The sequence below is a fragment of the Elephas maximus genome, chromosome 1 (genome assembly GCF_024166365.1).
Source record: "Elephas maximus indicus isolate mEleMax1 chromosome 1, mEleMax1 primary haplotype, whole genome shotgun sequence".
Lineage (NCBI taxonomy): Eukaryota > Metazoa > Chordata > Mammalia > Proboscidea > Elephantidae > Elephas > Elephas maximus.
This window is the reverse complement of record NC_064819.1, coordinates 107,524,172-107,551,134: the sequence shown is the minus strand read 5'-3', so window position 1 is coordinate 107,551,134 and position 26,963 is coordinate 107,524,172. Positions and strand designations below refer to the sequence as shown.

At 49.9% G+C, this 26,963-nt stretch overlaps 1 protein-coding gene across 1 annotated transcript in view; it reads right to left on the bottom strand.

Annotated features, from left to right (window-relative positions):
• Positions 1–734: 734 nt before the first annotated feature.
• PTK7 (protein tyrosine kinase 7 (inactive)) overlaps positions 735–26,963 on the bottom strand; it is a 74,189-nt gene continuing 47,960 nt past the window's right edge. Inside the window, exons 2-20 of the mRNA XM_049892511.1 lie at positions 25,001–25,288; positions 24,435–24,537; positions 23,798–23,988; positions 23,561–23,711; positions 22,315–22,463; positions 21,787–22,053; positions 20,076–20,209; positions 19,796–19,931; positions 19,526–19,645; positions 17,472–17,621; positions 17,205–17,355; positions 16,978–17,105; positions 15,680–15,883; positions 14,581–14,736; positions 13,705–13,937; positions 12,651–12,731; positions 5,025–5,176; positions 2,542–2,720; positions 735–1,705 (exon numbers count right to left, since the gene is read on the bottom strand). Of these exons, the coding sequence (XP_049748468.1) occupies positions 1,545–1,705; positions 2,542–2,720; positions 5,025–5,176; positions 12,651–12,731; positions 13,705–13,937; positions 14,581–14,736; positions 15,680–15,883; positions 16,978–17,105; positions 17,205–17,355; positions 17,472–17,621; positions 19,526–19,645; positions 19,796–19,931; positions 20,076–20,209; positions 21,787–22,053; positions 22,315–22,463; positions 23,561–23,711; positions 23,798–23,988; positions 24,435–24,537; positions 25,001–25,288 (3,134 nt within the window). The 3' untranslated portion in view covers positions 735–1,544. The remainder of the gene's footprint in view (positions 1,706–2,541; positions 2,721–5,024; positions 5,177–12,650; positions 12,732–13,704; positions 13,938–14,580; positions 14,737–15,679; positions 15,884–16,977; positions 17,106–17,204; positions 17,356–17,471; positions 17,622–19,525; positions 19,646–19,795; positions 19,932–20,075; positions 20,210–21,786; positions 22,054–22,314; positions 22,464–23,560; positions 23,712–23,797; positions 23,989–24,434; positions 24,538–25,000; positions 25,289–26,963) is intronic.

The window sequence follows — 26,963 nt, the reverse complement described above, 5'->3', positions numbered from 1 at the left end:
GACCCAAGGTTGAAAAGGGACAGTGTTGACATGTCATGGAGTTGTTAATCAATGTCACTCACATAGAACAATGTGTGAACTGACCGTTTAATGAGAAACTAGTTTGTTCTATAAACCTTCATCTTAAAGTACAATAAGAAAGAAAAAAAGAAACATTAGCCCTTGTTTTCATTCTGAGAAGTTTGGTGAGGATCAGAAGGAACTAGGATAATTTTAGAGGTAAGGACTCATTTCTTTAGGATGGGGAACTAAACTGAATTACTGGAACGAAGTAAAGGATATCTGAGGACACACGGTCTAGGTAACAAATGGCAGGAATCAAACCAGTCGAGGGCTGAGGAGACTGGAGCAACGAGGCATGAAGCACCATCCTTCTGCTTAGTTCTACCTACTCCATCTCACTCCTAGAGTCTTAAAGGGACTCAAAGACCTGGCTCTATCTGTCATTGACTCCTTTTCCAATCCTCCCCTGACTTGTCCCTCACACTTCTATGAGAAACAGGCCAGCCCTACGGAATAGGCAGTGGGTGATTGGAGAGGAACAACATTCCCACAAATAAGGGGTGACCTCGCCTCCTGCGAGCCCACATTCTCAACTGCTCCTCCAAACAGAGAAAAGGACCACTGTCTGCCAGCTGATCCCATCCAAGCCCCACCGGGCTCCATGAAGGCACATGGCCCCTTCTGATAAGGAGGGAAGAAGGACATCACTCAGGCCAACAGCAGGGAATGAACCTCAGAAGCAGGATGTAAAAAAGGCTTCTTTATTGAAAGCAGCGAGTGTAAAAAAAACAACAACAAAAAAACCCAAACAAACAACAACAATAATGGTGTGAGGCAGGAGTGGCCTGGCCCTTTCCATCCCCTCCAGGGCCCACCCCCACCTCCCATGACCACCCACCCCACACTGCAGTTACATACAAAAGCAGCCCATGGTGCGTACAAAAAGGGCGGGTTATATAGTGTCAAAAGCTCCTGAAAACTCCTTCATCTGCCAGGCACTTAGGATGAGGAAAGGAGAGAAAGGTAGGAGAAGGCATGGGTCTGGGTCAGTGTGTACAAGTCCACGGTGGGGAGCTCACTTATGGTGCTCCCTGCCATCCTGGCTTAGACCCTGCGGTGGGACCCATGTGCCAAGAGGTCCCTTGGCCCCGTGTGCCCAGAACTACCTGGGAACTTGAGTATATTAAGGGACTCCCTCCCAAACCCAGGTGATCCCCAGCCTAGCCCTCCCCAGGCAAAAAATGAGGGTTACCTGAGGTGTCCACACTGGCCCTGATTGGGGACGGGATGGCAGAGAAAGCTGCCCAGCCCAAGGCCTTTGTCACCCAGTCTGGGTCCGAATCAGCCTCCCCAAGGGCTGAGGGTGAGGAAGAAGAGGAAAGCCCAGGCCCTGCCCAGGCCTCAGCAATGCCTGCTGTGCCAGGCCCGGGGGCCCAAGGGCCGAAGAGGACGGGGAGCTTGCCCATCATGCTGCAGGCACCCCTCAAGAAGTCCTCCCCTGCCCATGCCATCCTGAGGCACAGCTTGCCTGGCCATCCTCCTCATGGCTTGCTGTCAGCAGGGCTGTCTTTCAGGGTACTGGCGATCTCACTGAAGGAGGGCCGGTCCTTGGGGCTGAGGGCCCAGCAGCGCTGCATCAGCCGGTACAGCTTGGAAGGGCAGCCCTCTGGCTGTGAGAGTCTAGCCTTCCCAGCCTGCAAATCTGCAGAGAAGATGGTGGGTAGACTGTTAGTCCAACATTTAACAACTTATCCCCAACTCTACAGAGACTGCAGTTTCTGCAAACAGCCACTAGAGGGAGACTCCAAGGGGGTGCTGACCAGCGGTGGGCAGGTGGGCACTGCCCCAGGAAGCCCAGAGAGTAGACTGCAACCAAGGGTGATGACCTCCCTCCCAGCCCACTATGGCTGAAGGGGCAGGGATCAAGGTGGCTAGATGGAGTGCTGGGAGTAAAGGCTATTTACCACCCAGTAAGAAAGTATTAGAGCCCTGGTGAGAAGTGGTTAAGAGCTCAGCTGTTAACCAAAAGGTCGGCAGTTTGAATCCACCAGTCGCTCCTTGGAAAACCTGTGGACAGTTCTGCTCTATCCTATAGGGTCACTATGAGTCAGAATCGACTTGATGGAAGTAGGTTTGGCTTTTTTTTTTTTTTTTTAAAGAAAGTATTTCAGGAGCCCTGGTGGCACAATGATTAAAGCACTTGGCTGCTCACTGAAAGGTCAATGGTTCAAACCCACCAGGCACTCCACAAGAGAAAAGACCTAGCAGCTGCTTCTGTAAAGATTATAGTCTAGGAAACCCTATGGGGCAGTTCTACTCTGCCCAATAGGATTGCTGTGAGCTGGAATGGACTGGACAGCACACAACACGAAGGTATTTCAGTATTTTAACAATGGACATGGCCATACCTGCACACCTGCTAAATACCAGCCTTGGGAGGTGGAAAGCAGACCAGAGCAACCCTGGGACCCTGAACAAGCTCTCCACCAGGAGAACATCTGGGGTCATCCCAGAGCCCCTAGGTAATGAGATACCTACCTGCCAGCACTTCATCGTCTGCCTGCCCACCATGAGGCATCTCCCCGTGGGTGAACACTTCCCACATTAGCACACCAAAGGCCCAGACATCAGACTTTGTGGAGAAGTCGCCCTCCAGGATGGCCTCAGGGGACATCCAGCGCAGAGGCACCCAAGCCTGGCGGAAGTGGTAGTACTCACTGCAGAAGAGAGCCACATACAGGCACAGGGTGGGATAAGGGACACAGCCTGGGATCCCAACATCATTCCAGGCCTGGGTCTTACCCTTGGGCTTGGGTGCAACCTTTCTACATCAAGGCATTCACAAACAGTGATGCTGAGCATGGGGTATACGGGTGATATTTGGAGGCATCCAAGTGGGGTTTGAGAGCTAAAAAATTTCATTAAGAATCAGACTTTGGCCAAATAAATAAATAAACCGAACCCACTACCGTCGAGTAGATTCCAACTCATAGCGACTGTATAGGACAGAGTAGAACTGCCCCATAGGGTTTCCAAGGAGCACCTGGCAGATTCAAACTGCTGACCTTTTGGTTAGCAGCCATAGCTCTTAACCACTGTGCCACCAGGGTTTTCTTGGCTAAATGTCAATATAAAAAAAGCCAATAATAAATAAATGCATCAGCCAAGAGATAACATTTAAGAACATTAACAAAATATGTTTGATTTAGTAACACCTAATTATCGGAGCCCTGGTGGTGCAATAGTTAAGTGTTTGGTTGCTAACCAAAAGGTCGGCAGTTTAAATCCACCAGCTGTTCCTTGGAAACTCTATGGGGCAGCTCTACTCTCTCCTATAAGGTCGCTATCAGTCAGAATTGACCCAACGGCAATAAGTTGTTTTTTTTTTTCTGTATCAGATGGGAGTCCCTGGGTGGTGTAAGCGGTTAATGTGTTTGGCTGCTAACTGAATAACTAGCGGTTTGAGTCTACCCAGAGGTGCCTCGGAAGAAAGGCCTAGCAATCTACTTCCAAAAAAATCAACCATTGAAAACCCTATTGAGCGCAGTGCTACTCTGACACACATGGGGTCACCATCAGTCAAGTCGACTAGAAGGCAAATGACTTAATATCAGATGATGACAAAGATAAAGATCATAATCAAGTATATTTCCTATGTTGGTAAAAAAAAAAAAAAAAAGGATGTGAAAAACAAGAACATGTTAAGTGGAAAGAAAATGTAAATATTTTATATACCCACGCAAGAGCTTGACCAATGATCAATCAATCATGACTTAGGCAGCAGTCAAATCAAGTGGGGTGACTGGGGGGAGCTCCCAGGAGGGGCTCCGTAGCGTGTGGGCACTCAGAGCAGTCTCCAGCCATGGATGCTGACCTTTATATCTTAGGCATCAAAATAATAATTACAGGATTTGGGAAATTATAGAAGGAGCCATACAAATACTTAAATTATATATAAAATGTTGTAAAGTTTGAATAGGAGCCCTGGTGGCGCAGTGGTTAAGTGCTCAGCTGCTAACCAAAAGGTAGGTAATTCGAACCCACCAGTTGCTCTGCAGAAGAAAGATGTGGCAGTCGTAAAGGTTTACAGTCTTGGAAACCCTATAGGGCAGTTCTAATCTGTCCTATAGGGTTGCTGTAAGTAGGAATCAACTTGACGGCAATGGGTTTGGTTTGGTTCTGGTTTTAAGTTTGAATAATTTTTCTTTTTCTTTTTTATTGTGCTTTAAGAGGAAGTTTCCAATTCAAGTCAGTTTCTCATACAGAAACTTACACACATCGTTAGGTGACCCTAGCTGCTCTCCCTACAATGTGACAGTGCACTCCTTCTCTCCACCCTTTATTTCCCATGCCCACTCAACCAGCTCCTGCCCTTTCTGCCTTCTCATCTCGCCTCCATACAGGAGCTGCCCATTTAGTCTCATGTATCTATTTGAGCCAAGAAGCACACTCTTCACGAGTGTCATTTTATGTCTTATAGTCTAGTCCAATCTGGAGTTGGCTTCGGGAATGATTTTAGTTCTGGGCTAACAGAGAGTTTGGGGGCCATGTCTTCTAGGAGAATAATTTTTAAAAAGTAGGCATATAATTTTTTATCACTAGAGAAAATTTAAAGAGCCCTGGTGGCGCAGTGGTTAAAGTGATTGACTGCCGGCCAAAAGGCTGGCAGTTTGAAATCACCAGCGGCTCCATAGGAGAATGATGCGGCAGGCTGTTTCCATTGAGATTTATAGCCTTGGAAACCCTATGGGATCGCTATGACTCCGAATCAACTTGATAGCACGTAGCAACAGCAATAGAGAAAATTTACAGTCACTGGGGACTCAAGGGACCACGGTTGGGAGCTTGTTTGTTGTACCTTTGGAAAGAGGACAGGAAGGCTCTGCTCCCTCCCGGATCCTCCATCTTTGGACTTAACAGGCACTAAACCCTTTCCCACGCCCCCCAAACTGTGTCTGCCCTCTCCCCTTCACCCTGAAGGAAGGAGTGGTAAGCCCCCCTCCCCACCAGTCCCCTTCTACCTGTTGTATACGTCCTTGCTGAGCCCCAGGGCGGACACCTTCACCTGTCTTTGGGCGCTGACCAGGCAGTTGCGAGCAGCCAGGTCCTTGTGCACAAAGCGGTTGTTGGACAGGTGCTCCATGCCCAGGGCAACTTGGGTACACAGGGCCACCTGGAGCAAAAAAGACACGGATCAGGGCAAACCAGCACTGGGGTATCAGGGCAACCACCACCCACATGTCCCTTGGTGGGGTCTCATTGCCATCAGTGTGATGCTTAGGATGCTCCAAAACAAACAGTTACCACAACAGCCTCAAGTTTCCTTCTCTGTAAATTGGGGATAATAGTAATACCCGCCTCAGTGAGTTGTTGGAAGAATTGAATTAAATTCAGTGTGTGGCACCACTTGATACAGAAAGTGCTAGATTGAGTGAGTGGCACAAAGGATGTGGACAGAGTACACAGTAACCACTTGTTGAGGGAAAACTAACTGGTCAGTGATCATAGCTTACCTCCTTATGGAATGTTTCTTTTTCTTTTCTACTTCAGAAGAATATAGTCTCTACTGTTTGTGTAAAAAATGTGTGTGAGTGTGTGGATGTATATACACACTCAAAACTGGTTGCCTGAGCGGAAAAGAACTAGGGAGAGAGGAGTAGGGAAACTTTTGGCTTACGTTTTTCAAATGGTGAAATACAGAAAAGCACATAAAACATATGTAGACTGACACATAATTACAAAGCTAACACCAAAGTAATAGCCACTAAGTTAAAAAAAACAAAACAAAACAAAAACCAAAGCTAGCATCCCAGAAACCCCCCTGAGTCCCTTTCCAATCACAGTCTCCTCTCCCTCAAAAGGTAGCCACTATGCTGACTTTTGCGGTAATAATTTCTTTGCTGACCTTTATAGCTTTACCACTTACACATACATTCCTATCAATAGAGTTCAGTTTTGTGTGTTTCTGAACCAGATAAGGCAGGAAGAATACAGTGTGTATACTCTTTTGGCCTTGACCCTTTCACTCAATGTTGACTGGATTCATCCATGTCTTTTTTATAGCCCTGTACTTATTTTTCACTGCTGTATAGTTTTCCATTATAAATATACTGTAAGTTAATCATTCTAATGCCAGTGGATATTTGGGATGTTTCCAGTTTTTGGCTATTAAGACCAGTGCTGCCATTAACACTCTCATAAGTGTATACACACATTTCCCTAGGATACCTAGGGATGGGTCATGGAATACCAGTATATTTTGCTTTACAAAATAATGTCTACCTATTTTCCAAGGTGTAAGAGAATTAGAAAGGAAGATTTTTCACTGATAACCCTTGCTTGAATTTTAAGTGATGTAAGTACACTGTATTACACATACTATATTAACATATTAAACGTAATTATGTCAACATTTTAAGGTATATATTAATACACTAAACAAATATTACTTAAGCCTTTACTGCATCCCATACAATACAAAAAGAATGACCAGGCAGGGCTGCTGGTAAAAGGACAGCCCAGAGGGAGACCAGAATTGTACCCAGACAAGGGTGCTACCAGGGAGAACGTGGTCTAAGCAACACAGAGATAAACCCAGTGTGCCAAGAGAGAACTTATAAAGAGACCTCTGACCCTTTCACCTCTGTTGCCTATGACATTTCTTTTGATGTAAAAACAAGGCAAACAGAGATGCAAAGAGTTTAAGTAACTTGTGGAAGGTTATTCAACAAGTTACTGGCCAGCTGTATGTTTCTTCTGGCACACAGACTCACTTTCAGGATTCACACGGGAGAAGTCACCCACCACATAATGCAGTCATGGAGTGATGAAGATAAGAATGTGGCCAATAACCAACGTCACTGGTGAGCAAGGAAATACAAATCAAGACCCAATAACATCACTTTACACATATTCAAATGCAAAAGTTCAAAAGTCTGTCTCCAGCTTATGTCAAATGGTTCAGAAAAAAAAATGCCTAATGGTTAGGTATGTTAATCTAATCCTGGGCTCCTGAGGTTCAAAAAGGAAAAGAAGTCCATGGGGGTGACAGAGGCGCCTGCTGTAATATAAGTAAGAGGCCACCTAATCAAGGAGAAGGGCAAGGGGACATTTGCTGAGCATCTACTTTGTGCCAGGCCCTGTTCTCATCCTCACATCCACTCTGGAGGCAGCCCTCATCCTCAGCTTTGCCCAAGGCCCCCAGCCAGGCTTCACACCCGGCCTACCTCCAAAGCCTGGGTCTTCCCTCACCACCGCAGCTGCTTTCACAGTTCACACTGCTGGTGATACGGACACAGGAAGGCCTGTTTGCTCACCAGTGAGCCCAGAAGTGGGGCTGCTGGCTACAGAAGTGGCCCTTCAGCACCCCTTGGTGGCTCAGAGCCACCTCACTGACCTGGCCCCAGGGTCACAGCAAGGCCAGCAGACGAGCTGAGCCCAAATGCTGGGAGAGGGGTCATTCTAACTATGGGACACAACCTACTAGTACATCATGAAACCAAGTTAGTGAGTCTTTGTTGTTGTGTGCCGTCGAGTCGATTCTGACTCACAGTGACCGTACAGGATGGAGAACTGCCTCATAGCTATAATCTTCCCAGTAGCATGTATTTTCTCCTATGGAGCCGCTGGTAGGTTTGAATTGCTGACCTTTCTGTTAGCAGCTGAGCACTTTAAATTGTACCACCAGGGCTCCTTAGTGACTCTTAAAAAAAAAAACACTCATTGCTGTCAAGTGGATTCTGACTCACAGTGACCCTACAGGACAGAGTAGAACTGCCCATAGGGTGAGTCTTGGCCAGCATTAAAAAAAAAAAAAAAGGAAACGGAACTGAAAATACCAGGGTGATCACATTTACATAGTAAAGTCTCATTTACGAAACTTTCGATTCATTTTTTTATATACAGATGTGTGTGTACTGGGTTGTGATACAAAATGAACTCTTACTACTCTCTAGGTCTCACTCAGAAAAATTTAAAAACATTGGTCTAAACTTGTGCTGTCCAATCCAGTAGCCACTAGTTCCATGTGGCTATTTATACTAAAATTAATTAAAACTTAGTAAAATTAAAAATTCAGTTCCTCAGTTGCTCTAGTTATATGTCAAGTGCTCAGCAGCCACGTGGGGCTAGCAGCTGCTACACTGACAGCACATATAAGGAACATTTCCATCGCAGCAGGAAGTTCTATTGGACAGAGCTGATCGAATCCACCACCAGCCTGGACTTGTCTACAGAGCCAGTGTGCTGGCTGAGACTGCACTAAACAGAGGTGCTGAACGAATGACACCATTCAAATTAGAAAAAAATAAGGGAAAAAAGAAATCTTCTCGGTGCATTTATTTATCAAAAATGAAGACACAAAACCTCTGGATAGCTTCCAAGCAAACGTGTTTAGCCAGTGAGGAGAGTGAAAGAAGAGGTCAGGTGTATAATCCACCAGGATTAGTGAGCCCCCCGGCAGGTACAGAGCCCTGCACTGGGCCTCCGGGGGAAAGTAAGGCCACAGTAGAGGCCACATCTCCCCAAAACATGCTCCCCTCAGAATGCTGGCCTCAGAATGCCCCAAACGCCCCTGGTGGTGAAGGGCCAGATGACCACTGAAATGATCATTATAAATGGAACCAACTCTACTTCAGGTGTCAAAACCCCAGGGCATTGTCCAGGTTTGCCTGGTTGTCTCTAAGTGGGAAACAAAGGCTTTTATAATGTGCCCTCTCCCATCGGACCTGCAGTTCCCCTCATCCTGCTCTCTGATCTCAGTGGCTTAGAAAGGAAGAATCTGCTGCTAGTCAAAGGATCCGAGAAGTGTGTGGACTTGGCATGGTGATGATTAACTTGCTATCTTTCTAGAGAAGCCGTGCTTCTGGATATACTGGCTAAGCAAGGCCAGAAAAAAGGAATTCTCTTACACTCAAACCAGACCCACCCCTTCCTCCTCAACTTTAGTACCCCAAGGGCTTGCCCAAATTCTGGCTAGCCCGCTGTGACACTACTGAGCTTCTCTGGCAATAGGCTTTCTGTCTCTGAATAGGTGTGAGATCTGACTGCACAAAGCACAGCCCACCAGGTGTGCCAAGCTGATCCTGTTCCTCAGCCGTGTCATTAGCTTGTAGGTGATCCATGCAGAAACCACAACTACGACTCTCTGATTTCAAATCTCTACTGTCTTATCAGCTGCTCTAACAAGCATTACCTGCAATTATGCCAACACCCAGGGCATGTCTTTGATTTCTACCACTATCTGATGGCCATCTTGAAAATTTTCCAGGGTTCTCCCTGGCCTACCCATAGCAAGTAGGGTACCCTTGTTCCATCTCCAGCTGGCCAGGGGAGCATCCTGCCTACCTCTCCACCCCCCTTTAAAAAGGTAACTTTCAGCACAACTTGATGGTGCCTGGCTACCATCACTGACTGCTCTGATAGGGATCACACTAGAGGGTCTCGGAGAGAGCTGGAAGAAAACGTAGAACAAAATTCTAACTCACACAAAAAAGATCAGACTTACTGGTCTGACAGAGACTGGAGAAGCTTCCGGAGTATGGCTCCTGGACACCCTTTTAACTCAGTACTGAAGTCACTCCTGAGGTTTACCCTTCAGCCAAAGATTAGACAGGCCCAAAAAACAAAACAAGACTAAATGGGCTCACCAGACCACCGGCAAGGACGAGGAGGAGGTGGGGACGTGAAAGCTGGAGGAATGGAAGTGGGGAACCCAAGGTTGAGGAGAAGAGTATTGATATGTCTTGGGGTTGGCAACCAATTTCGCAAAACGATACGTGTTATTGATTGTTTAATGAGAAACCAATTTGCTCTTTAAGTGAACTAAAGCGCAATAAAAAAAAGTGATAATAAAAAAAACAAAAAGTTAACTTTTCCTCCTTCCATTCCCCCAGGGCCCTAGGAATAGAAAGTGACAGAGCAGCTCACTAAATTATTAGCACAAGAAAATACTACAGGTTTTAGTTTATCTTTCCAAAGAATTTGCATTTTCACAGGATCCCCAAAAGCAGTGCCTTTTAAACTGCTGATCGAGACCTATGGGGTCAAGACCAATTTAGTGGGTCAAGACCATCATTTAAAAAAAAAAAGCATATGAAATATCTGAATGCATCAAACACAGTTTTGTGGAAGTTTAATTTTAGCTACATATAGGGTCGCTATGAGTCAGAATCGACTCGATGGCAGTGGGTTTGGTTTTTGGTTTTATTATGTATATGTATGTGTGTGCCAAGGAGCCCTGGTGGTACAATGGTTAAGCACTCGGCTGCTAACTGAAAGGTTGGCGGTTCGAACCCACCCGTGGCTCTGCGGAAGAAAGACCTGGCAATTTGCTCCCATAAATATTACAGCCTAGGAGACCCTAGGGCACAATTCCACTCTGTCACATGGGGTTGCTGGGAGTTGGAATCGACTTGACCGTATACAACAATATGTGCTGGGACATAATGTAAAATTTCTTAAGGGGATTTTAATCAAAAAAAGTTTCAAAGCCACTGTCCTACAACAGGGTTCCTCAAACTTCAACTTAAACAGCAGCTGGACAGCTTGTTTGAAAAAGGTCTTCAGGTCCCACTCTCAGAGACTCTGATTCCCTTGGTCTGAAGAATGGTCCAGGAATCAGCTTTTTTTTTTTTTAGCAAACCACTCATCTGATGCAGAATAGAGAGTGTTGGGCCCAACTTATTGAAGTTTCCCTGTCCCACTTAAGATATTATGGCCAAAAAGCATGGGAGCAACTTTTAGCAAAGGCAGTGATGGTTTTCAGACAAATAAAATCCCTCAGGTCATGTACTGGGGGTGACTGACTTCCTGTCAGCCCATGGACACCCCTGTCCCAGCCAAGGAAACACACCTTGATTCCCCTCTCTCCTGAAGCAGTCCCCTTCCTGCCATTCAACTACTTCCTGTCCTTGAGAACTGAACTCAAAACAAATGGCTTTCTCTACCAGGAAACCTTCTCTGTTAGCCACAACCGCCTGCCCACCCTCCTCCTAGATGCCATCAAGGTCCCTCGTTTGGGTCTCTTACTCAGTTTAGGTGTCTTCCCTGAAGCCTATAGGGCACATGTTATGCTCACTTCCCTAACCTACCCTGTAGATCACAAGTGCCCCAAGGGCAGCATGCCAGTCAGTTTCAATTCTGCATCCCAAGCACCCTTAGGGCCATGCCTGGCTCTGTGAAGACTGGATGGCTCCACGTATCCTGATCTGTCAGCTCTCGGGGCCTGAAATGCCCCCTAGCTGGAGTAACACGTCCTGTCCTGTGGTTCCCAGCTGCAGCCACTGTAGACTATTCCTGCAGCTTCTCAGGGACAGAGGGAGGGGTGTGGTGTGGTGCGGGGAGACCCAGTTCTGTGACGGTGGGTCAGGTCTGGGCCTTAGTAAGTTCACCTGTAATGCGGGGGCTGGCCTTGAGGATACTGAGCTGCTTCCCCAGAGAGGCCACGGGCAACCCAGGGCTTCATTCTCCTGACTGATCAAACAGCCACAGCCTTCTGCCCTGCCCTCAGAGTCTGGGACCTGGCTCAGCGTACAAGGCGATGGCCTGGAGGGAGGACCCCAGCTGTCTGAGCTTACTGTGCCCTGAGGTTTGATTGGTTTGTGAGGTAACCAGGCTTTCAGCTTGGAACAGGGCTTTGAACGGGTTCATTCCAGTTCAAACCCCTGCTGAGAATTTGCCTTTCCACCCCAGGTATACTGAAGCGGAATCTCTTCCTGGGGGTCTTGTTAAAAGGTAGATTCTGATTCAGTATATCTGGGGTAGAAAGGCAAATTCTCAGCAGGGGTTCAAATCGCAATGAACTGGTTCAAAGCCCTGGCTTAGAAGCAGAATGCCAAATCATGCAGAAGGAGGTGAATCCATTTCAGAGGTGAGGGGAGGAGGCTGTGGGCAGGAAGAGCTAGAAGGAATAAAGAAGGGGCTGGGCCACAAAACCCCAGGCATCAAGAATAGGTACCAGCTGAGGTGGGGGTTGATGTGAGGGCTAAGGTGGGCAGAGTGTAGATCAGTCTTCCCTTCTTCACTGTTTACACCCAGGCCTGCTCCGCCACGGGGTCCAGCCAGGGCTCTGTGCCCTGAAACCGTTTGCCCCAGAAGGTAAAGAGAACCGGAAGGAAAGGCTGGGTAGTCCATAGCCCTAAAGCAAAAGTGTGAAAACCACAGACAGTGAAAGCTGACAGCTCCTTCAAGGCCACACCCAACACAGCAGGCCCCTGGGGACTCCTTTGCCTGCTACTTCTCCTGCCCCAGGCTGCTGGAAGAGCACCTCTTCTACATGAAGGCAACCCAGCAACGCACAGCCACTTTCAGGTTACCTTCCTTGACAAGTCACTTAATCTCTCAAAGCCTCAGTTTCTTCATCCGCAATGTGGGTACAGTAACATATATTTCAAGGGCCTGGTGATCTGTTTCCGCAAAGATTTCAGCCTAAAAAAACCTATGGGCAGTTCTGCTCCATCACACGGCATCACTATGAGTCGAAATCAGCTTGACGGCACCTAACAGCAGCATATATTTCAGAGGATGGTTGGATAATCACAGTAAAGCACTCACCACAAGGCCTGTGGAAGCACTGAATAAATGGTACTTCTATTATCGTGAATGTCCTTACTCCTGGCCCCCCACCCCTGCCCTCTTGTCTTCCTCACCTTCTGCTTGGTGGTGAGGGGCTGTGACTTCAATTTCTCATCCTTGCTCTTGGAAATCCTCAGGAACTGTTTGAGGTCTCCCTAAGGGAGAACCAAGTATCACTGTCAAGTTGGAGCTGGCCACTGGCTCTAAAGCATCCAACTGAACAGTTGATCACAGAGTTCCTGCCTTGGAGGGCAGTGAGAAGTCCCAACCCTCCCCAGGAGGAAGGCCCCACGGGAATTTTTTTTAAAAAATAGGAGAAAGGAGGATTGCCATTCCCACCCTCAGGGGAGCCCCCAGCAGATGGGGTGATGACAAGACCCTGGTCCTCAGAAGCCAAGTGGAAAACACAGCCCCCCTTCCCTTTCCCTCCCCTCCCCTAGAGGAAACTCCCATTCTCTAGGGTTTGTTTGATTGTTTTAATCCAACAGACATAAACAAACACGGGAGAACACCAGCAACAGAAACAAACAGAAAACATTGATAAGGACTGGTTAATGGAAAGGTGAAGAATTAACCCCTTCCTGCCCGAGAGCTAAGAAAGTAGATAAACAGCAGTTTGAGGGCCAAGAGGATTAGGCCTCGACCAGTTGGGGAATGAAGAGTATGGGGCTGATCAGGGCATGGCAACTTGGGTGGGGAAGACAAGGCTGGTGACTGGGGTAACACCAGTGCCACAAATGGTACTAGGGTGCTGGGGAGGAAGGAAAGCCCAGGTCTGATACGTTTATTCCTAAATGGTGATGAGCCCTGGGGAGCAGGAAAAACAGTGAGCCAAAGAAAACCAGGTTGGGAGGAAGACCAAGGAAGGCATCTATGTGTGGAATGGGAAACCCAGGAAGAACTTCGGAGCAGCCTCTGACACAGGGTAGACAGGAGAGAGGGGGCGTTAAAAAAGCAGGGCAGGTGCAGAGAGCTGGGAGTGCAGGAAGCTAAGCATCTCAAGGTGACGAGAGCAGGCAGACCAATGTCTCGACAAGACCACGCAAGACAAGGTTTCCACCGTGTTCCAGGCACCCCCCACCCCCCGAGTGCACTGCCCTGATCCCCAGGCCCCTGCCGGCCACATACCAGGTCCACATACTCCAGTACCATGTAGTGCGGCTCGGCCTCCCGGCAGAGCCCCAGCAGCCGCACCACATTGGCGTGGCTCAGCTTCCCAAACATCTCAAACTCCCTCCGGAAGTCCAGCTGCTGCTGCTCGTCCCGGCTCTGCAGACTCTTCACAAGCACCAGGGTTTCTGCTACCCCCTCCTCTATGCCCTGTGCCTTCGCCAGGAACACCTCCCCAAATTCACTTTTCCCTGCAGGTACAGGTCTGAGTCAGCCAGCTGCCCTCCTTCAAGCAGAGGAATCCCCCCGACTTGGGGCGGGCAGTCTAGCCTCTCTATGGCATATATTGGGGACTGTTTGCTGCACCCCACCCCCCCGCCAGTGGGCACTAGCCCTGGTTCTGCTGTGTGAGCCTCAGCATACTGCTCCCCACCTCCCCGGGCTCCAAGGTCTCCAATAGTAAAATAAGGGGCTGGACTAAAATTCCGTGTTTTCCATAGGGTGGTTTGTATGATAATTTTAGGTGGTTCATAATAATGTTTTATCGTTATACATTTTAATACATACTAGGGAAAAACTTAACTAGCATGAACCCGTAATTTCTCCCATTTTTCCTAGAACAAAGCTAACCTTATTTAAGAAAAAAAAGAGGAGCTAATTTTAACACAAACATCAAGTAAAAAATACGACGGTTGTACAGGATTGACAGACCCTGCAGTGGTAGGATATGAACAATAGGCCTTGGACACAATGGACTAGAAGATCTCATCGGTGTTCCCCGTCACCCCTAACAGCCTAGATTTCAGGACTCAGAGCCACCAGGCTATAACCCAGCCTCAAGACAGACTGGTGGCCTGTAGTTAAGCAGTGGTAGCTGTAGCCAAGGCAACATACCCAGCGTGGTGATGGGCTGCAGGCTGGCCCGTGGGAAGTACATCTTGTCACTTGTGCTGTGGCGTTTGTTGGTGGCTGCCGGGCCAGAGCCCAAGCTGGTCAAGGCGACTTCTTCTTGGATCTCTGCCGAGGGCTGCCCATTCTGCAGAGGCCCGCCTGGGAAGAAGGGGCACGAGCAAGCAGAAAGAAGACTTGACGCACTGGCCACCACGGGGACCTCAGTTCTCTCCCCCGGTCTCCCTCTTTCACTAAGGTGGATCAAATCCCAGCACTCTGCATGAAAGAGCCACTCCAGGTGATGAATTGATGGGGCTGGGGGAGATGGGCATTCCTTAAGGTATGACCACTTATTGATACTGCTGATTAACCCGGTGCTGTCACCTCCAACTCATGGCAACCCCACTGTGTCAGAGTAGAACTGTGCTCCATAGGGTTTTCAATGGCTGAATTTTCAAAAGTCGATTGACTACCACCCAGGAACTTCGATGCAGCTGATTTTGACCTCTGAAATGGAACAAACTGCAGAAGTTGAATCACTACCATCAGTCCCTGAACACCGTATCTGTGTAAGGGTTTTTGCATTCATATAGCCTCCTACATACAGAGCCCTAAGCTGGCACAAAGGAAAATCACAATGGAGACCCAGGCCCTGCTTCTGAATGTCTAAGCTCATAAGAAAGACCCAGGCACTGTCCCTGGGAAGCTCACAGTCTGGGGTAGAGGGTTAGGTTAAAAGACAGAATGTCTTTGGGGAAACTCCCAGATTAATGGTGGGGAGACAAAATGCCAACAGAAACATGTATACATATACATATAATTACATCTGTGGTTTAGTGCTGGGAGAGGAAAAGGTAAGGGAACATAGGAAGCTGGTCCAAGAGGTTCCAAAGTGAAAGTCTTGAGCCAGGTTGCTCAGAAGCCAAGGCCTGGGACTCGGCCAACTCCTGCTTCCAGCTAGGGGTGGGACAGCTCTGCTGCAGCTGCACTGAGACCAGCAGCAGCCCACATCCTGCAGCGTTGCAGCAATGCCCCCACGGCTGCAGGAGGGCACTGGGTACCTGCACACCTGCACCACTTCCCACCTCGACGGGCTCCTCACCATTGAGGCACTCCATCTCAGGCTCCTCGCCCTCCGGCTGCTTCTGAAGCCGCTTGGCCTTGCAGCGTTTTTTGCAGTAGAACATGAGACCCAGCACGGCGATGATGTAGGCCACAGCGGCGCCCACCGACAGCCCAATGGTCTGGATCATCTTGTAGGGGGGAGGGCTGCCCGGGCCCTCCGACTCCTCCAGCACCGGCTTGTCTGAGAGTATACAGAGGGGTCCAGGGAGGGGCCACGGGTGGACGCCAGCCCCACTTCTCTACTGGCCCCTCCCCATCCCACACATATAACCTCCCAGACACTCAAGGTCCTGACCAAGGCAGAAAGAGCCGGGAGGAAGACATCTACCTTCACTGGGCTTTACCAAGGGCCAGGTTGTAGGGCAGGTCCGAAGGGGATGAGGCCAGTGATTGTCAATCTGGCTGGGGACACCTGTCAGGGTGCTGCCACAAACCCATACTGGTTTTTAACCCACTTCCTGAGTGACTTGATAAATTGTAAGGCAGGCCCTGGAGAGCAGCATTTGGGAACTTCTGGTTTAGAATCCCAGACATTGCCTAACAGAGAGCAGGTTTCTCCATAAATGTAGATGGGATCTTCCAGTCTAGGGGCTTTCAACAGCCTCTGGGAAGCCCTAGAGTCCCACAGCAAGAGAAGGCACAGGAAACATTGGGGGAACTGAGGGAGAGGGGCCAAGAGGGAGGTCATATAGGATCCCCCAACTCCCATACACATCCCAACGGCTTCAACCAAGGGGCCCCTGTCACCTCACTCTTATCCATTTAAAGTTTCACACAATACATTGTCTGGAAAAAAAGAGTTCTGCTGCTAAGCCTAAAGGTTTGAGAACCTCTCATTTAAACTACCTCCATCTTGCAGATGCAGAAAGCAGCCCCCAGAAGGGAAGTAACTCCTCCATTGGCACAGAGTTGGTTACCAGGAGAGGCCAGACCCAAGCCCCAGGCCCTGACCCTTGTATGTGACATACCATCCTCTCTGGGCCTGGCCCCACCCCATCACCAGGGGTTTGCATGGCTGCTGCAGGAAACTTGGGAGGAAGAGTCACCCTCCTCCAGCCCCCAAGCCCCAGCCGTGGAATGTGAAGTAAATGGCAGCCCAGCTCTAGGCAAGCCATGTGAGACTGTGCACTGGCAGGCAGAGGGGGCACAGCTAAGGCCCCTCCCCGACCACACAAATGGAAGTGCCTTCTGTGCACAGGGGACCAATGAGTAAAAAGACAAGTAAGAAGTCTAGCCCCACCACTTCCTGTGCAGGACACCCTCCCCAGCCCGTACCCACGACATAGAGGGGGGCCTCTGTGTGCTTGATGTTGCAGCTGTTCCCTGCGATGCAGGTGTAGCGGCCTGAGTCCTCAGGGGCCACGTCATGGATCACCAAGGAGCCATTCTGGAAGATGTGCATCCTGCCAGGAGAGAGGCCACAGCACTACCCACCTTGCCAGCTCCCAGGAGCTAGGGCTGCAGGGGTGGCGGGGCACGGGGTGGGAGGAAGGTGGCCCTACCTGGGTCCCAGCTTGGTGGGATCCAGGATGCGGTCTTTGCCTTTCCACTGTATGAGCGGCTTGGGGTCACCCTGGGCCTCGCAGCGCAGCAGGGCTGTGTGGCCCTGGTACACGGTTGTGCGTTCTGGCTCCACCTTGAAGGTGATGAACACTGAACAAGAAGAGTCAAGCAAGCAGCAGGGTGCAGTGAGCAAATTGTGCTGGTGGGAGCAGGCCATTGCCCCCAGGGCCTGTCAGTCCCAGCCCTGAGGCCCGCCACGGTCATACCTGCCACAGTGAGCTGGACATGGGCCTGGATCTGGCCCTGCGGACCGTTGGAGGCAATGCACGTGTAGTTGCCGGCATCACCGCGGGTCACCCTGGAGAAGTGCAGCGTCCCGGCATTGTCCGTCACCCACTCTGGGAGGCTTCTCCCATCTGCAGCGACAAGAAAGGGAAATTTGGGGGGTAGACCAAAGTTACATGGGTGGCTGGCAAGGTCCTCAGTTACCTACCTCTGCTCAAAACCCACCACAGCTCTGACTACTCACAGATAGTGTCTACAAACTCCCGAGCCATGCATATGAAAACCAGTTGCCATTGAGTTGATTCTGACTCATGGTGACCCCATGTGTATCAGAGTAGAACTGTGTTCCCTAGGGTTCTCAATGGTTGATATTTTGTAAGTAGACTGCCAGGTGTTTCTTCTGAGGTGTCTCTGCGTAGACTTGAACCACCAATCATTCGGTTACTAGCCAAGCATTAATTGTTTACGCCACTCAGGGACTTCTAGGCATGGGAAGCCCCCCATTATTTACTCCTTTTCCAATTTTTCCGTCTCACCTCCTTCTACTACCCTATGTAACATTCTACTTCTTTCCAACTAGACTTCTGATGGGGCCCAGAATTTGCCTTGTTCTCATCCTCACTGCCTGCTGCTCATCACTCTTAGAACCTTCCTGCTCTTTGCCACCAACCCATCTTCAGTTCCATTTGAGATCCATTTTCTCACTTACCTGGAAAGCTCCCCACACCAACTGAGCAGAGAGAGCCTGCTTCCTCCTAAGAACCTACAACCCTACTCTCTCACTCATGAAAACTGGCCTTTAAAAAGCAATTTGGCAATACGCATTAAGGGTTGTAAAATGTTCACACCCTTTTATACATAATTATTCCATTTCCGGGAATCCCTCCCAATGGAAATAAATCTAAATCCAGAAAAAGCTTTGGCTTAAAGAGGTTTATTACAGCAATGGAAAAAAAAAAAAAAGAGGGGATGGTTAACAGCCCAAATCTCCAACATTTAGGAAATGTTTAAGTAAATTACAGTGAATCCAATCATTGGAGTATTATTGCAATCACCAAATTCAATGTTTATGCAGACTATTTATAAAAACATGGGAAAATGCTTGATAATGTTAAGTAAAAAAAAGATATAAAATTACCTATAGTTATCTGCATTTTCTACTTTTTCTGTAATAAGTAGGTCTTACTCATACAAGCTTATTAAATGAAAATTATATAGACAGACGTTGCAATGTAAAAACAAAAAGATACACACAGAAGAAGAGGACACAGACCCAAAGATAACAGACGGTGGGATTATGGGTCTGTTGTTTGCTGTTGAGTCAGTTCCGACTCATGGAGAAGAGAGGAGAATTGCCCTGTAGGGTTTCCTAGGCTATAATCTTTATGGGAGCAGATTGCCAGATCTCTTCTCCCACGGAGGAACTGGTGGGTTTGGACCACTGACCTTGTTGTTAGCAGGCAAGCACTTAACCATTGCACCACCATGGGTTCCTTACTATGGGTCTACTTTCCCCAAGATTTTTTAAAGGAGCCCATGTTACTTTTGGAGTCCCTGGATGCTACAAATGGGTTAAGCACTCAGCTCCTAACCAAATGGTTGAAGGTTTGAGTCCACCCAGAGGCACCTTGGAAGAAAGCCTGGTAATCTACTTCCAAAAAATCAGTCTTTGAAAACCTATGGAGCACAGTTCTACTCTGACACCCATGAGGTTGCCATGAGTTAGAGGTGAGATGGCAACTAGTCTGGTTTTTTGGTTATGTTACTATTATGATGGAAAGGAGAGGGAAGAATTCACAGCAGTCTAGGCCCATCACTTGTTGCCTTGAGTCATCCTATATCTTGTCCAATGTTGTAATTTGACCCCTTTTGTGTCTGGCTTTTTCCTTCCTAACTGGACTACATAAATCCGCCTGATGTTTCCTGTCCATCCTCCCCATTTCTCGGCATGGCACTGGGCACTCATGGTCCTTGGACATCACATGCCTGGTCAGTGGACCACCTTTGTTGCCTCCCATGGCCACATGGCACTCACCTGTCCTTATCCACTTAATAGTGGGCTTCTCTCTGCCGGTGGCTGAACAGGACACTGTGGCTTCCTTGTCAAACTCCATGCACTGCTGCGGCTGAGGCGGTGGCGTGAACTTGAGCTTTTCTGTTTCAGTAGAGGGCAGGTGGGGGGAAAGAGGAGAAACTGAGGCAGTGAGCTAGGCTGAGGACGGGCCCACTGACCTTGGCCTCTGTTGTCCCTTCTTCAACTCTCCTGACCCCCAGGTACAACACTCTCCCCCTTAACCTGGCTCACCCAGCACTTGGACGCGGGCTTGGGCCTCGATGCTGCCAGCTGGGGTGCTACTCACGCAGCGGTACCAGGTCCCATCATACACCTCCACGCTGTTGATGCGCAGGGTCCCATTCTCAGAGACCTCGAACCGCGAGTCCTGCCGCGCATAAGACATGACCACAAGAGATGTCCTCCTGAACCCATACCAGCATCTCCCTGGGGCAACCTCTGGGGAAAGGGAGTGCAGAAGAGACCAGCAGGAAGGAAACCACCACCCACCAGCCACAATCTTCATTCTCACCTCTGAGATGAGCATCTGGTTCCTGTACCAGACGACCATGGGCTTTGGTGTGGCCTGAGTCAAGCAGTGCAGATAACCAGGTTTGCCTTCCTCCAACTGGCTGTCTTGGGGCTTCTTCAGCCACACGGGCAAAGCTGGAGAGAGAGGGAGGGAACACAAAGGCTGAATAAGCCCTTCAAGACCAAAGGCTCCAACCCCAAGAAATTCTAATACTCACTGGGCCCTGAGTTCAGAACCCCCACCTGCGAAATAATAGCTGCAGCAGTTATCCCTCACTGAAGGCCTACCTGCTAACACCTTTTGGACTGTCCTACTTAACTGTCACAATAATTCCCCAAGGTATGTCTTCCTAAACCTATTTTACAGCTAAGAAAACACAGGCCCAAAGAAGTCATGGTGACTTACTAATATACAGTGGAAATGGGATTCAAAACTCTGGTCTGTGTAACTCCAAAACCCTTGCTATTTTTATTATACAGTAACAGTGCTCCAAGGTTTGGTGCTCAGATTTCTGTCCTGTTTTAGCCTACTTCCTCCCTGAATAACCTCATCCAGTCCATGGTCTCATATGAGTGGATGACTCCCAAATCTATATCCTGAGCCCAGAGCTTTCCTCATGAGCTTCAGACTTGCAAATCCAACTGCCTACTGGCATCTCCAATAGGAAGTCTAACAGGCACCTCGAACTTAACGAGTCCAAAAGAGAATACTTGATTTCCCCCAAAAGCTGTTCACCTCGATTTTCTCCATCTCAGTAAATAGTAGGAGTTCTTCAGTGGTGCAAATGGTTAAGTGCTTGACTACTAACCGAAAGGCTGGCCGTTCGAACCCACCCAGAGGTGCCTTAGAAGACAGGCCTAGTAATCTACTTCTTTGAAAGGTACAGCTATTGAAAACCCTAAGGAGCAGTTCTACTCTGCACACATGGGGTCACCAGGAGTCGGAATAGACTCAGTGGCAATGGGTTTATCCAGCCAATTGTGGAAGCCAGAAACCCAGCCTGGACTCCTCCCTACCACACCCCTCTACCCACCCGATGTTCACGCTACACAAACTCATTCTACTTGAGCTCCAAGGGTAGACAGATCTTTATTCATATGTACTTCCAGTCTAATTTATTTCATTTTTCCTATTATTTCACAAGCAATATGTTCATTGTAGAAATCTGGAAGGTATAATCAATTAAAATAAAATAAAAATCACCTACAATTTTGTCTACTGTCGCCTTCCCCCAAAAGAGAAAAAATAAATACCTTTTTCATCTTCTTCATTTGATCTTTCCAACCATCTTGGAGGGTAGGTTCTAGATTACTAACCCCATTTTTCAGATGAGGAGACTGAGCCCTAGAAGGGTGGGAGACTTGCTCCTCACAGTCATTCCGTGTGTGCAGTGGGGGGCAGAATGGGGACCCAGGTCTCAAGATTCCCCATCTACTGCTTTTTCCTCTGCAGCCAGAGGCATATTTTCTGTGACAGTTGTCACCATTTCCTCTGGTACACTCAGCCCAACCCCTGTGCCTGTCCCTCTACTGTCCACTCTAATAGCACCTCCTGGGAGCTGACTGATGTCCAAGCCTGCACGGCCCAGAGCTGAGAGGGCCTCGAGTGAGAACCCAGGAAGCCTCTGTCCAACATACCACAGCCTGAGACTTCCTGGGGCTGGGTTTCCCCTCTCCCACCTCTCCTCGACCTCCAGGGCAAAGACGCTTACTGGCCACAGTGATGTTGACTTCCTGCAGCCGCTGACCAGCCAGGTTGGCTGCATGGCAGGTGTAGACACCAGCATCACTCTCAGCAGTACTGGCAAACACCAGCTCATGGCCCTTCTGGTAGACCCTGCCATGGCTGGGCAGCTGGACTCCGGCATGTTCCCACCACACCCTGGGCTCTGGCAGGCCCTGGGGGGGCAGACAGGCCACACGCTCCTCACTGCCAGCCGTGAACACCCGAGGCTCAAGTGGCAACATATCTTCAATCTCTGCAGGGATGTGAGCAGGAGGGAAACAGCCTGATGACTGTGGGTCCCAGGGTATCTGGTGTACTCTCACAGTAAGCCTGGCCCTTTCCAGCCACAGACCCTCTCATATAACCCTCTGCGTCCCCTCTTCCTACCCCCAACATCCTCTTCCTCTCTCTGGCCTCCAAGAAGCTTTCTGAATAGAGTCAGAAACCTATATCTCTACAAGCCAACAATCCTGAAGGCAGGCCCCACCTCAGCACTCCAGACCCAGGGACCTACCTGCTAGGTGTAGCGTGGCCTCCAGGATGACCGGTGGGCCCCTCTGACCCTGGCCCACACAGCGGTACACCCCTGCATTGCGTGGCCGGACCTGAGTCAGCAGCAGGGACCCATTGGCAAACACAGTGGCTCTGCGGAGGTGTGGGGGACTGCAGAGGGGAGAGAGTGCTATTTGGAAAAGTAGCCATCGGCCTCCTTCTGGAGGGGAGAATGATGGAACCCTATCTGACAAAGGTCAAAGATGCAGGAAGGAGTTGGCCAGGAACAGGGTAGAGAAGCTGACTTCCACATTGGTGTGTATGTGTGTCCCCTTGGGGCAGTGAGGTGAGTAGCAGCACAAGTGAGAGACAGCAAGTAACCACCGGCATGCAACTGGAGAGATACACAGGCCCAAGGCAAAGGCCAACTTTAGACAAGCCTGCTAGAGAGGCACCCAGCTGCAGCCATCAGAAGCCCTCAGCCACACCAGGTGAACTGTTGATGATGTCCTCAGGGTTGAAGCCAGATCCAAGCCCCTAGCCTAGGGCTCTGTCTCCCAGGACCATGGCCCTGCCTGGCACCGTAGACACCTCTCTACTGCTATAGGGCCTGGGTGAGGCCAGATGTCCCCAAAGAGTAGACAGGGGCTGGCATCTCCCAGCACCTTCTAGAAATGTTTGCTTCCTTCAAAAAACTGTGTGTGGGGGAGGGGGGAGGGGGGATAAAGTATCCTTGCCATCCAGGACCTTGCTATTCACCTAGGTCCCCTGTGCTGGCTCCATCCGTGGATCTCCCCCCACTCAACCCAGAAGGCCCATGTGGACGGGAGGGGAGGAGGCAGAGCAGTAGAGCCACCACTAGCTCATATAGTGATGTTCTGTGAATTGGAAAAAGATGCCTTTCCTGGAGACTCTTTGTTGGAGAATTGTTTTAACAGACTCGTTTATAAAACAGCAAAACATTCTACTGCCATCTGCTGGCAATTTGCAGTAATACATGCACAACTACAATGTGACATGAATTCCACCCTCTTCCTGGTAGCGTAGTGGTTAAGTGCTGCTAACCAAAAAGTCGGCAGGTCGAATTCACCAGGTACTCCTTGGAAACTCTATGGGCCAGTTCTAGTCTGTCCTATAGGGTCGCTATGAGTTGGAATCGAGTCGACGGCAGCAGGTTTGGTTTTTTTTTTTTTTTTTGGTTTAGCTAATGTGTGTTCAGTGCACAAGCTGCACCATTGCATTTGAAGCCTCCCTGCCAGATGCCTTACCGACTGCGGTTGGTGATGGGAGTGTCATCCTCAAAGACCCACTGCAGGCTCGGGGGTGGCTGCGCTGAGAACTGACAGTGGAACATGGCCTCCTCGTTCCTTGCCACTACCACATCCCGGGGTGCCAGCACCGTCCTGGCAAAGCTTTCATCTGGGGTTTAGCAAGAGGCGTGAGCTGGCAGGTAGTGAGGCCCCTCCCCTCCTCCCCTCACTCCCCCATCTCAGTCCCAGGCTCACCAGCAATGCTCAAGGTAAAGTTCTGGCTGCTGCAGGCCTGGCCAAAGGCATTGTGGGCACAGCAGGCATATAGGCCGCTGTGCTCAGGGCCAGCTGGCCGGAGGGTCAGGTTCCGCTCCTTGCTGCTGACTGTGTGGTTGCTCTGACCATCCGAGAGGGGGCTCCCATCTCGAAACCACTGGTAGGTGGGCCTGAGGAACAGAGGAGATCAACAGTAGGGAGAGGGGGTGCTTAGGAACCAGAGGAGAAGATACAGAATCATAGGGTCAGGGCTGGACCCCCTTGGTGTGCAAACAGGGGAACTGAGGCCTGGGAGGGGAAGTGACTTGCACAAGGGCACGCAACAATTCAGAAGCAGAATCAAGTTGACGCTCTAGATCTCTTGGCTTCCAGAATTCAGGGATCATCACCCCATAGCACAATACTGTCCCACCTGAGGTCCTCTGGGGCTGCTGTGGAGCACCATTTAGGGCGGCGGGGGTGACGAACACTGTGGCGGGGGGCTGGGTGGTGGTTTGGTGGTTACAGAATGAGGTGAGGTCCATCTGAGCAGAATCCAGGATTTGTCTAGGAAACTCTCCCCATCCCCACCCTCAAAGTCTGCCTCCACCACGTGTGGCCAGGCTTGGCTCCTTACCGAGGGTGCCCATCAATGTGACAACGCAGTGTGACCTGGATCTGTGGCTGGATCTCAGCTTCTGAGGCAGGATGCTTCAGGACCACAGGACCCGCCTCAATCCCTGCAGCAGAAGCCACAGGTGCAGAGTGAGGGGCAGAGCAGAAAAAGGGTAGGGGGTGGGCAGAGGGACAGTAGGAAGTAATGGAGCCTTGAGGCACTGGAGCCAAGAAAAATAGTGTGGGGAAGCCCTGTGACGCTGAGGCTGGGGCTTCAGGGTGGGGTGGGGGCAGGTACTAGATACTAAGTGCCCACTTGGTCCCTGGTGGGTCAAGTGTGGTATTTTGCCAAGTTGCCTTACTGCCCTTTCCCATGTGTGAAAGCATCCAGCAGATAAAGGGGCTCAAGACTTGATGGAAAAAAAACTTAAAAAAGAACAAGACTTTGAACTTCCTCTTATCCATATACTGCCTCTTCTCTGCCTTCTGCCTGCCCATTCAACTTGAAACAGGAGAAACCAAGGAGGGGTCCCCCAGGGCTTTGTTGTTGGTGTATGATGAGGGGCCAGGCAGAGCCTCAAGTCTCACATTTGATGTTGAAGGAGGCGTTGGAACTGCGGGCTTCCTCTCCGGTGGTGTCATCCCGAGCTACGCACTGGAAGGCGCCAGAGTCCTGCAGCCGGTCCACAGCCGCAAAGCTCAGGCTGCTGCCCTGGGCAAAGCGCCGTTCAGTGTCCTGGACGGGAGCCCCATCGAGCAGCCAGTACACGTGCACTGGGCCCGGAGCCTCAACCTCACAGCGGAGCAGTGCTCGGCGCCCCTGCAGCGCATCCTGCGAGGATGGCTCCTTGATGAAGACAATGGCAGTCTGGGCACCTGCAGATGGAGGGGTCACAGGAAGAGTCTGGGTCAGGAAGAGCTACAGCGGCTGTCCTGACAGAGGCCACCCATCACCCTGTGAACAGGGAGGGAAAGGGGCTGGGTACACAGGAGGCATCCAGTAAGTCCTGGTGAGAAGGATCACAATACCACAATTACCAAGTGTTCACAGAAGAACGTTTACACTGTACTGGGTGCTCTGCAGGGTACAAAGATGTGGTACCCTCCCTTTAAGAAGACACCAGTCTGGAGGGGACACAGGATAATCACATAGGACATGGCAAAGCTCAGATACTGAAACAAAACAAAAAAAAAAACCAGTTGCCATCAAGTCAATTACAACCAGAGCGACCCCATGTGTTTCCGAGTAGAGCTGCAGTCCACAGGGTTTTCAAGGCTGTGACATGACATATTGGAAGCAGATTGTCAGGTCTTTCTTCTGAGACGCTTCTAGGTAGGTTTGAACCACCAACCTTTTTCATTTACTAGTGAGCACTTAACTGACTGCACCACCCTGGGACTCCATGCAGTCTATAAATGCCCAATGAATGGTGTAGAAGAAGGGAGCCCAGGGAATGGCTGAAGGCTGGTCACTCAGGTAGGCTTCTAAGAGGGAGAGGGCCTCAAATCTATAGGACCAGGCTGAGGGGCAACAGCATTAGCAGGCAACCCATCCCACCATCCTCAGTATAGGATTTTGAGCAAAGTTAAACCATTCTTCAAATAGCATCTTTGAGAGGTTAATTGCACTTACATCCACTGAGGCTGCAGGTGTTGGAGGTGGCCACTGGTGGGGGAGGCTTTGAATCCTACCCACAGATGCTCTCTGCAGCCCAGTGTCCCCTAAGGGCTTCTCTCAGAGAACCGAGCACAGCACTGGAGAAGCCAATATTCTCCAGAACCAGAGCTACTGTCAAAGACATGCCAGGGTCACCCCCATGCCCTTCTCTCCATCTCTAAGAACCCATCTGCGGCCAAGGCCAGCTTTTCTGTGTAAGTTAGGAGGTGGACCAAGTAGTTCCACGTTTTCACCTGAACCCATTGCTCCTTCTGCACTGCTACAGTTCAGCTCAGGCCCAGGTCGTGGGACTGGGGGATCCCCGCAGCCAAGGGGAGCCGGCAACCACAGGTGGAACCGCAGCCAGTGGGAACAAAGGGATGAGTGAGGAGCCTGTGCGGAGCAGCAGATGCACTGGGGAGGCGGAGAGTGGGCCAGGCAGGTGGCATGGTGACTGAGGCAGGAGTTAACACACCAGGCTTTGTTCCTGGCCCACGTGGGCACTCTGCAGAGGCGTAGAGCCACTGGGCCTGGAACACCAGCCACCTGCCAGAGATGGGTGATGGCATGGAAGAGGGCAGTGAGAGCTGGGCGGCCAGTACGTGCTTCCTGTGCTCCCTCCCACCCCCGGAAGAACAGGCCACCTGGGACTGCTACACAAAGCAGGCTCTGCTTTTGGCCAACCAGGGCTGGTTACTGCCATCTCTTCCAAACCACTGGAGACTCATCTTGGCCAAGTAGTGCCCTTCCAAGTCCCTAGATGCAGGGTTTGGTTCTTTAGGACATGAGAACCAGTCTCCTCATAAAGTCAGTGTTAAGATAAAACAAGTCCATAGTCCCCCAGGGAGCTCTGGTGGCACAGCAGTTAAGAGCTCGGCTGCTAACCAAAAGGCT